Below are 11,562 nucleotides of genomic sequence, written 5' to 3'. Positions count from 1 at the left end.
AGCAGTCTTGTCATAGCGTTGTTCGCTAATCAGAATTGTGTTTCTTATATTACTGTCCGATATCGCAAAGAGTGCTTCGAAAATATTGATTTATATAGGAAGTATTCCCCCGTTACTGTTATAACAACTTCAAGAATATAATTTTTCCTACGGCAACGCTCTTATTAGGCACGTGCTACGCTGCATTCGCCGACATGGGAGATCATAAGAAGCGCCCGTAGCGCGGCCCTTGCATCATGCGCGCCCTCTTGGCTAGCGCGAGCAGAACGATGCCAGCAACCACGCTGGCCGAGACGGACAATCCAACAATCACGTCTCGAATAGTCGGCAGTGGTTCGGTGCCGTCTTTCATCGGCAGGCCGTGCGCGGAGTGACCCTTGGCGCCTCGGCCGAGGCACGCCGCGTGGGATTCTCGCCGGGACGCCATGATGGCGCACAGCATTGTCTCGCGGCATACGCCGTCGCATGGCCCCGCATCCCGGAGGGACGTGCTGTAGCTAATGTAGCGTGAAAGCAGGTCGGGCGAGCGAGAGATGCGTTGAGCCAGTTCTACCATGGACGCCGTGCTAAGGTCTTGCAAGCCAAAATCGTCTTTGGACGAGAATAGCCTCTCCCATCTTGGCACTCGCTGCGCGCAAGAGATGACAGAACGAGCGTTTTGTAAGATACCGCTCAGACATGGCACTTATACAGAAAAAAAGCACACGTTTCTATTATTTGCTGTTTTAAGGTCGGTTACACGCAATCAATAAACTTGCTTAACGAACCATTTATCAGAGCTGTGAAAACTGATTTAAGCTGTCAATGACTCCTCAGTTCTGAATGCCTTGACACGTCAGTGCAATCGCGTACAGAAGTTTTCTTATAATTCGTTTTATCAGTAAAGCGCTTGGAGATTCACAAGAATGAAGAGAAAGATTCATTTAAGGCAACTATCACGTGCCATTTCTTCTTCACGTCCTTTTGCTGATGTGGGCTTCAGAAATGAGCTGCTTGAAGACCGTGAGCCGCCCTACAGCTTCGGGAGCACATGCCTTTCTACTGATTGTAAGATATCGAATCATGGATGTTAGTTTTAAAAAGACCGCTCCATTTTCTTTTTACTTCTTTAAACACATGATACCACGAACCCCATATCTTTTATCCAGCTGATTTAAGTGACGACCAACGACAACAGTTCACGAGTAGACCACTTAGTCCTGCTAACGTAAGCAGTGACAAATTGAAGCACCTTGGAGGAAGCGGCCATGTTGGCGTCTTGTAGATCCAAGTAGTAGATGGTGTAGTCCAGGAGCATGCCATTCGAGCGTCGGTAGCTGTAGAGCCGCAGCGACGGGTTGGAGGAAACCGAGGTGAACTTGTAAAGCGGGTGGCTGCTACCGTAGGGTGTCACCGGTCCGGTCAAATGGACAGAGCTTACTGGAGTGCCTGCATTTTATCACTCGATTCTCAAGAAAGAATACGAGTTCGCTAAAAATGTATGGTCGGGGAAGTTAACAAGCGTGACGGAAACATGTGAGGCGGATACACAAGGTACATTATCTATAGCTGGTTTATTATTGCTAGTTTTTATCGGTCATGCTAGGCTTCTTGTTAATGTGATCACCTTTCTGTCCTACAACTTTTCCGGTGTCATCAATGTTGGAAGACTTGTTATAAAGGGTCCGTTAGATTGCTGGATACGCACAAAGAAGCACGGGCGTGTCATGATAGCGAAATTATTACTAATCGCGAATGCTGACATCAGTAAACAACGAATAAAAAAATGAACCTCTAACTTCGATCCCACCTTCTAATATTGTAGAATAACCGTGACAGCTGTAATCATAGCTGTAAAAATCATAACTGAATGCAGAACGGTGCTGTGGTCTAAAAAAAGGTACATGGGTAAATCGAGGACGACGCAGCGATCCAGGGAAAAGAAAATGATGGGTGTAATCTTAAGTGCCAAGAAGAGAGTAGAGTATGTCAGGGAAAAAGCGGGTGTTATGGACATATTAGACAAAATTAAAGGGACTGTCTACCGCTCGGAAAAATTTTTATGATTGTGGTGAAAAACGAGAAGATCGTTCGTCACATCAGCGGCAACGAGCATGCTTATGCCCCGTAAAAAAGGAACTATATTTTTAATTTGATGTTGAAAATCGTGAAATAATTTCCGCTGGCGTCACCCAACAGCGATGTGGTCAATCTACTGATAGGACAAGTATACCCTCGCAGGTAGACTCATTTTGCTTAAAAACAAACATGTATAACTTGAAATTGCATTTTACACACTTGAGACAGCTTTCGGTTGCGTCAGAGTAATTTCTTGCTTTTTTATTTCTCACGCACCCAGAAAGGCGCCCGGTGACGCTGCTTGCGGCGCCGTCTTCGATTTCGTCTGCTTCAACTCATGCGCTATGCCATGCGGCCCTTCGCGGTGGTCGTACTCTGCCGCTGTATTGTTGCTAGGATGTCTCACATGTGCTGCTCTGTGAAGGCGTGCATTTATCGTCTCTTTCTGATGAATCAACTTGGCTTGGATAGCGGCAGCAGTGCTAAAATAAACGCATAGACTGCGATTACAGCAAAACAATTGTTCTTTAATCGTATAAGAAGGCTTCGTTTAACCGCTAGCGCGCTGAAAACGACTGTTACATTCATTACATTATTGTTCAGCGAAAATAAGGTAATCCTACAGAAATCACATGTGCTTTCGGTTTTAATTTTTACCGGCACTAGAATCGTCATCGCGTCTATCAACCAGTGTTGTGGGCATGTTTCACGTCAATGGAAGAAGACCGAACGCAGATGAAAAAATTCTGTTTTAAAAATTTCTACTCACTTTCCAGAGAAACCGCAGCAAGGTTGCACACTTCAGACGGTGCGCTTTCTATTGCGGTACAAAACAGAAAAGCGGTGAAGGACGGTAGACAGCCCCTTTGAGAAGAAATGGGCGTGGGCATGGCGTGCAGCGCGTAGGCAAGATAATTGGTAATTATTAATAGTAAAAGACTGGATTCCAAGAGAAGGCAAATGCGCGTGGGGCCGGCAGAAAGTTATGTAGGTAGATGAGGTTAAGAAGTTTGCGGTGATAACATGACCGTAAGCACAGTACCGGGTTGATCGGTGAAAAGGGGGAGAGTCCTTTGCCCTGCAGTCAGGCTGATGATGATGAGGGTGATATCAGTCGCACTGGATCACTTGCCTGCTTTGTCCGATAGTAAGACGAAGGCGTTTGCGTGCTGATGGCCGAAAAACTGTCCGGCCACAACGTCCTTATAATCGCCGATCAGGTCCTGGTAGCCGTCGTTGATGTCGTCGAAGAACAAAATGCGGGCCGTCTCACCCGGGAGGGTCCTGATGAAGAAGCCCGGCCCGATGTGTCCAGAAATAAACACCTGGTGCACATAGGAAGAAAGTAACATCTCTCAGCAATGATATTCGGGGAAACTAGTAGGTTCTTCCCGTCATTTATATGTGTGCATAGTAGTATATGTGCATAGTAAACACAATAACTACATTGATCGCACCTGTTAACAAGGATATAACACGTGTAGTTCTCGATAGCTGTGATAGGGAGGTGTCTGTAAGCATACATCCTAACTTACTGCACGTATTACCAGCCTTCCCTAGCGGTACTTTCCGTGCGTCTTCAGAAAACGAAGATCCATTTTATTTTGCCGCTGGAAGCGCAGGTTTCGGACTACTACAATTATGAACCCTACATACTACTGGCTTCACAACTCTTCTTTTCTTATGCCTCAACCAGCATTGCACTTAACAACGCAATACAGCTCATCATTTGAAAGTGTTCGCACTTCCTTTCAGCTCGCACTTCCTATTGCCCTATACAAACCTCTTTACTGCTTTTTTTTCTGCCACATTAAATCTCCCTCGCTTCTATACAGTCGCTTGCACTGACTCGAATGCCTTCGTATGCGACAAGAGCCCTCGAATTTCAGTTCCAGCACTCGCCGTACCATGAGTGTAACCTTTAAATGTAGATATCTTTTTCAAAGCATACGATAAACACGATATTTTCTATGTGTGAGATCGCGTGTTCTGCCGTAAATGTCAGCATTCCAACGCCACCTTCTGTCCCTGTCGCTGTGCGTCGTGCAGCTGTTCCCGCAGCCATTTTAGCTGCGGGTCACCTCTTGAGCTGGATCGCACACCTTTGTTCAGGGTGTACCACAGCACAGTGTTGAGGCACACCAGGCGGATGTTCTTTGAGAGCTGCAGGCTGTAGTACCCACCTGCACGTTCGAGGTAATGAAGTTTGGAACGGTGATAAGCGCGACCAGCAAGCGATCGCCGGTGGGGAACGCCACCCGGCTGGCTTCTATTGGGAAAGAAGGTATACGGCAACGGGAACTTACTTAAGTTAAAACGGTTCAGCTATGAATACGGCTGAATTTGTACGTCAAATATTACACCCGCGAAAGTTGCATTGCGCGTTTATTGAGAAATCACGCGGCACGAGTGAATAACACCACTGAGCAACTAAATTAAAACAACACATTAAAGTGAACGAGGCTTCGGTAGCACAGCCGAAGTCTTTTATTCGTGTCTAGTTTTTTCTTTTGGTTGGTTTTTGACGTTTTATTGCCCCACGCTTCCTCCCGAACTTTAGACTACAATTAACCATGGTCGTTTAGTGACAAAAGTTTAAATAGGGCTAAAAGCGAGACTACCATCATTTCGCTTTCGCCACCGCATTTCAGCCATGCACCCGTTTTGAAAGCATTAGCCCGTTTTGCTCAAGCGGGATGGGCGCATTGCAGCGTTTCACACGTACGTATACGGACTGCATGAATTACTCAGCCAAATCGGACGATGGAACCTGCCAGGCGTGTGTGCCAAACAGAGAAGCAAGAGGAAGTTGGTTCTAACCATGCTTCTTCACCTCTTTCTTTTTATTTTGCGCAGTGTGAGTACAGTTTATGGTCTCTTTCAAAAGTATGAACCGACATGCCCCGCAACGAGTGCTATATCACCGATATACTTTGTTGCATATCCCAGGAATTGTGCAGCTATAGGTGAATAGCAAAATAGATAACAGAACTTTTAGTTTTAAACGCAGCATGCTTAGCCATCCTACGGATAGGAAATGTACATTTCGAAGCAAGGATCTTTCATTAATTTTTTTGTATTTAATATGCACTTTAATATCTCAGAGGTCATGAAATCTCGCAGGCCTTAACATCGTACAGCGTTGTAGATGATTTGCGAAAATAAAAGGGAATGATTTGTACCACGTGCATGAGAATTATGTTATCATTCTTTCTTCGACTTCATCGTCGAACGATCTAAATAAGTAACCTATGGCAGAAAATGTCAGTTGCTCCCTAAAAACGGCAATTTAGAGCAGGAAGCGCTTGACCGTTCGAACAAAGGCAGCGTGAACGCTGATGACTGCGTACGGTAGTTGGACAGAGGCAGATCGGCTCAGTGAGAGCGATTGATGGTCAGAGATCACAGTACATTCGAAATATACCTGCATGTGTAATCGTTCAAACTTCTTTACACTATTCATACTAAATCCTTACATTTTTACGTCTACGAAACCTGGTGCACATGTGCTGGCTGTTTCTGCTTTATTAGAGATTCAATGTCATATTATACGTGCTATATGTTATGACGTTTTAATCTTTATCATTACTTACCTTCCTTCGGTGTGCTAATAGACAAAGAGCAGCAGGTTTCATTTAAGGCCGCCAACTTCTGTTTTGGCATGTCTATAAATCTACTGCAGGGAAGTTGAAAACTTGACAACCGCAAGACGTATTCCCGGCTCACCGCGTTCAAAGGCGCCCCACGTTTCCTCAGGGAGCAGCTGATTGAAGCCCGAGCTTCTGAGGAAACCGCGGTAAGGCGTCGCGTCCATGGACCCCATGGCGTTAGCAGGAACCCAGTCGTGGTTTCCCAAGGTGGGCACAATTAGTGTTCGATTCTGTCCAATCTTGTGCCACAGCAGCGAACCAATCCAGTGCGTCTGGCTGTACACGTCAGTCCAAGTTGGCCATTTTCCGTGCGCCACATTGTCTCTGTGGAAATCATCACAGTAGTTGACTCAAACATAGCTTATTAGAACTTGCTGTTGGGCTAGTTGGTACTATGTCATCTTGAAAATTAGGCGCTACTTGGCACTACCTCATTCACAGACGCCAGTACTCACAGCCTTGTTATTTGGTATGCGTAACTTCGGTTGATTATCTCCCGTATGTTTCGTGGATGGCCTTTGCACATGCGCATCATCGTTTACATATATGGGTTCCTTTAAGCACAATAAACCATTTGTATTGAGCGCTGTTTGTGTGGTGTGGGCGTCATTATAATTGCGTGTCTAAATGTTTGTGTGAAGGAGGAAGTGCAAAGTGGCGCCTAATTTTCAAGTTGATACAAATAACCCAAAACAGACTAGAACGCATGATGTTACAAGTCATGCATTGTTTCCAATCTGTCGTATAGCTTTGCACTTTTGCACTAGACACGTTACTTCTCAGTGGCTATGGCGTTGCGATGCTGAGCACTAAGTCATGGGTTCAAGCCCTGCCGCGAAGGTTGCATCACTATGGGGCTTGTACGCAGAATACGCTGCGTACCGTGCTTGGCGGGTGCGTGAAAGAACCTCAAGATGATAAATTAGTCCGGACTTCCGTTACGATACGCCTAAAACAGATCGAGTTGGCACGTGAAACAACATTTTTATTCAATTTATTCATAAAAAGCATAAATGTCGTGAGCCTTACCCAGTCCAGAGTACGAAGTCAACCTCTGGTTTGATACGTTCCATGGCTTCGACGGCTGATCGTGCGAGTAGTTGCGGGGTATCGCAGAAAAAATCACCATAAGGCCCGGTATCATCTCCAGTGGAATCGTTGGTGCCAGGATGACAGTACAAGTCGCGGCTACCTCCTGCCTCGTACTGTTTGTCAACGTGAAAATCACTGACGTGCCAGAAGTAGCCTGTCAAACGAGAAGGGGAAAAATTGTTTGGGTCTTACTGTCGATTCCCAGTTGTAATATTTCGCCACTAATAAAACAACCTATTTCGTAAATTTAGAATCTCATCTCTCTTGTAAAATGCTGCTCGTGTGCAAAATAAATGAGAACTAAGACATTTTAGGCATTTAGGACTTGCCGCACATGTTACACTAGCACAGGAGATGGGTAGTGTATTCATAAACGAGTGTTGTCGCCTTTAGTTTTTGCTACATGGACACTCAGCAGACCACTAAAAATGAGCTCTGTACTTCTAGTTGTGCTACTGCAACGGCATGTAGTATTTGGCTCAACTTTCAAGAGGCTTATTGATCAGGAATCAATAGGCTTGATAGTATGATGCGCTGTGAATATAAACAAAGAATGGCAATCGCATTAAACAAGGGTAAACAAGAACATTAATTAAGAGTCTTGCAACCTTTCCTGTCTAGGTCCCCATTTATTTTCTCTGTTATCGTGTTTTGAAAAATGCAACTCGTGAACGGCATTGATTAATAAGAAATTACATTAAACAAATGACTATTTATTAGCGCTTCTTTATGTTCTTTATGCAGTGCTCTAGACATTCCTCATCCGGATGAAGAGCTTGAGCAACCACTTGGGTCACTATCTTTTTGATATCACGCGAGTTGCTTATGCCAATAGAACACACAGTGGCTGTTGACCTTACGAACTTTTGCTCGTTTATCCCCGTCGTAGCAGTTGCATACGCACCGATGTCATCTCGGGAGCCAGCCACTGAGAGCGCATGGGATAGAAGAATCAGTGCGAAGGAAATCAGTCGCGTAAACATGCCCATGGTTGCCATTGTTTTCTTCGTAGCGACGGCCGCCAGACGGTAATACCAAGCCGATTATCCCGAGACACGAGCCTGCACATAAAATTTACCCAGGTGGGTGTCTTAGGCTTCCTCAATGTTACTGGTGAGGCGACGATCGCGTGCTACGACCAGGGCAGGTTATTAGGAATTTCGTCTTAGTAATGGAGCAACGAAGTCACATACGTGACGGCAGGGGGACTATCACAGATGCACTATAACAAGATATGTGTCTGGGCTAGCTGGTTTATTCTAGAAAGTATAAGAGAGCTAAAACGTGATACGCGACTAGACGACAGACAAGAGCTATGTTTCTTTGTCGGTGTTCCTGTACTGCGTTCTTTTTTTGCCTTAGGACAATATCAGAGGTAGCAGTTTCACGTTTAGTGAGCAATAAGGAAACGATAAACATCGTGCGAAAGAAAAAAAGAAATTGCGATGTTAACGGTGTCTTGAAAAAAGACAAGGAATATTACTCACTTTCAGTACGCAACACGGCCAGTCCCGCGACAAGCCTCGCCTGCACAGCACTTTGTTCTTCTCTTCTTTCCCATTGCTGCTCCAGCTGGAACATATCAATAGAAACTCGCCGGAAACGTTGACGCAGGAAGAGTAGACACAGTTATCCAGTACGCTTTTTTTATAACCCTTGGAGTAATAAAAACTAGCCTAGACTCTTATTCTGTTTGAGCTGTCACTCAATAAGGGATCTTATTGTATTACTTATTACTTTAGGCCTATTCTATTCCACTAGCTTATATTACAATTGTGCTAATTCGTCTTAGCCAGTTTTTCTGCCTAGAATATATTACACTTTAAGAAGTTCTAGAGATAAACTTTCTAGTCAGCTCGGAACTGTTTTCACCACGCCGATGCGTAAGGTTTCTTGTAAAATAAACTTGATATAGGGGCCACTATACTGTTAGTAAGCATGATGGTGAGCATCTCGAAGAATTGATACACAAAAACGAGGAAGGTCACGAAATCTCTCTTGGTCCGGAGGAAGGTGCATTCAAAGCACAATAAACAGAGCGTCGATTAAATTAGTCTTTTCAAAGGGTTGCCGCTACTGCTTTCACACTGAAGTCCTACTGTCTAAGGGGCAAACAGCGCTTTAGTATGGAAGCCTTGTTCACTAAGAATAGCCAAGGCCTCCACGTGAATTCGAAACGTCAGCTCCTTTTATAGCATTCTGTTGATCATCGTTCCAATTGTATTTTTGAATGCGAAGGAGGGGCACACACACGCCGTTGTTTTTATTATCGTCACAATGCGAATTATTAAGCTGTCATCATCATTATCATCATAATCTCGGCCTGTTTCTGTCGACTGCTGGACGAATGCCTCTCGCAATGTTCTCCAGCTTACCGTATGCTGTGCCAGCTGGTTCCATTTTATCCCTGCGAACGTATTCATTTCGTGACTCGATCTAACTTTCTGCCTTCCTCATACCCGTTTCATATGCCTTGGTAACCATTCTGTTGCTCTCAGTGTCCACCGGTTGTCTGTTCTACGCATTACGTGGTCGGGCCAGGTCCATTTCTTTCGCTTGGTGTCAACCAGAATATCTGCAACCCCTATTTGTTCCCTGGCCCATTCTGCCATCCTCCGGTCTCTTAATGTTACTCCTATTATTTTACGTTCCATTACGCTCTGCGTGGTCCTCAACTTTTTCCCTGGTTGCTTATGATCACAGTATTATTAGTGCAACTAGCTGACCTCAGACGCCACAGAATAGGGAATGAAAACGCTGAAAGAGCTACAGAGAAACTAGCCACGAATAATACGGGAAGCAATGAGACAAACGCCTCAGTGTGGTTAATGGTGTATTTCATAAAGTCCTCAAACGGTACGGTGGCGAAAGGCAACACGAAGTTTACCTGGATTAATCATGACGAGAGGCCCGAAGTGGAACTCCCGCCGTCGTTTTTGATGTAACAGCGCTGCTGGGGCAGGGCGCGTTCTCATTAAACCCGATTCTCATTAACTTCCCTGCCATGTCAACCTCCCGCTCCTTCGGCACGTGCCATGACAGGTCATCTACTTCAATCTATAGCGTTAGCGCACGCGCCAGCAGGTACGAGGCGCCCGCGTGTTAAAATTTCAGTTTAACAATTCAGCCAGGGGTCTGCGTGGAAGCAAGGATGTTGGGCACATCACTGGTGATCGCCTTTGTCTTTCAGAGTAAGACTTGTAGCTGGGCGCCCGAAGGTCGCGGGATCGAATCCTGGCCGCGGCGGCTGCGTTTCGATGAAGGCGAAATGCTTGAGGCCCGTGTACTTAGATTTAGGTGCACGTTAAAGAACACCACATGGCTGAAATTTGCGGAGCCCTTCACTACAGCGTCGCTCATAATCACATCGTGGTTTTGGGACGTAAAACCCCTACAATTATTCATTGTTGCTGGGCGAGTTGGTTAGGATCAGAAGTACACATATTAGCACAAACTAGGAAAGAAAGACTCGTGAAACAAGTGGGAGGAAGCAGAAAGGTCGGGCACTAAACTTCAACTGTTTATTCGAAAGATGAAGCCAGGAGAATACAAGAATTTGCGCACGCGTGCTTCAGTATCGGAAAAATGCAATCACGCTGACCTATCAAAGAGCTGCATCTCATTTTTGAAAAGACAAACAGAAGTATCACTAATACAGCTCGTGCGTCTCTTTTCGATATGAAAAGCCTCCGATAATTCTCTGGCTAACGTGTCACTAATCCTGCCTATTATCTTGACCTCACGAAGCAGAGTTTCACATCTGCAGGCTACACAATGCGCAGGTAAGTGCGCATTACCTTAATTCTTTAAGGATAATTATTCATCCCATGCTCAGTCGTTGACACATCGCCGAGATTGAAGTTTTGCGCCCGACCTTTCTGCTTGCTCTTCTTTCTCGAGTCTTTGTCTCCTAGTTTGCAATAATACGCATCCATTTGCCTTTCAGACTCAACTTGGTCTAACCGCGCTGTCTGGCCTTCTCGTACGGCCGAGTTTGCTAGTTATGACCCCTGAATGCGCACTGCATGCAACGTCATGCAGTAATCCGACAGCACGGTGTGAAAAGAGAGGCATCTTACAAACAGACCATTCGTATGAGCATTTTATTGGTTAGAGGTGCTCAGCAGATGCGTTTTGCGAAAAAATCACCAGCTTCAGCAATTTCCCTTAGTGAGGCTTCGATAGCGAAGTGCTCATTCCTCATTTTAAGCGTTCCTTTAACTACATAGCGATTGTAGGAACAGTCGAGGTCTCTTCTCGCCATTGTCGTGCTGCCTCCTGTCGACGGCGCAAGCGCTCCTTGGCGTAAATCTTTAGAAAAGCATTTGCCGTTTAGCTGCAAAAATGACGAAACGGTGAAACCAAGCCCGTGCAACGTCATGCTTGAAATGTCATCTGTACTACACCTATAGATGTGCCTCTTGCCGTGTCGGATTTTCACGGAGTAGCGCAGTGAAGCGACAAACGACACCTAAATATGCCGAGTGCACATAGCTGCTCCTTTAAAGCGCGCTTCGTCGCAATAAAGGTATAATAATGGTGAAGCACCCTTTCCGGTGAGAATGTAAGGAGAAAATTGTAGAAACGCGAACTAAAGGACAACAACGCATGATATTACACAACACTTTAATCGTTTTAGAAGGCTACTTGCAATTTTCATGCGAACTTCCAAGGTTCTTAGAAAGTTATTCATATAATTCTGCGGCGCACTCTAGCAAACGACCGCAAACGGTGTTCCGTGCCTCTAGGAATAGTATGCGTC

The 11,562-nt window shown here is 45.3% G+C and overlaps 1 protein-coding gene across 1 annotated transcript in view; it reads right to left on the bottom strand.

The window, feature by feature from the left end:
* Positions 1 to 202: 202 nt before the first annotated feature.
* Positions 203 to 11,562, bottom strand: part of LOC119372309 (acid sphingomyelinase-like phosphodiesterase 3b) — a 69,480-nt gene continuing 58,120 nt past the window's right edge. The window contains exons 2-7 of the mRNA XM_037642783.1: positions 6,738 to 6,954; positions 5,785 to 6,032; positions 4,078 to 4,241; positions 3,191 to 3,383; positions 1,232 to 1,428; positions 203 to 628 (exon numbers count right to left, since the gene is read on the bottom strand). Of these exons, the coding sequence (XP_037498711.1) occupies positions 203 to 628; positions 1,232 to 1,428; positions 3,191 to 3,383; positions 4,078 to 4,241; positions 5,785 to 6,032; positions 6,738 to 6,954 (1,445 nt within the window). The remainder of the gene's footprint in view (positions 629 to 1,231; positions 1,429 to 3,190; positions 3,384 to 4,077; positions 4,242 to 5,784; positions 6,033 to 6,737; positions 6,955 to 11,562) is intronic.

The sequence above is a fragment of the Rhipicephalus sanguineus genome, chromosome 10 (genome assembly GCF_013339695.2).
Source record: "Rhipicephalus sanguineus isolate Rsan-2018 chromosome 10, BIME_Rsan_1.4, whole genome shotgun sequence".
NCBI lineage: Eukaryota > Metazoa > Arthropoda > Arachnida > Ixodida > Ixodidae > Rhipicephalus > Rhipicephalus sanguineus.
This window is presented reverse-complemented; position numbering and strand designations above follow the sequence as displayed.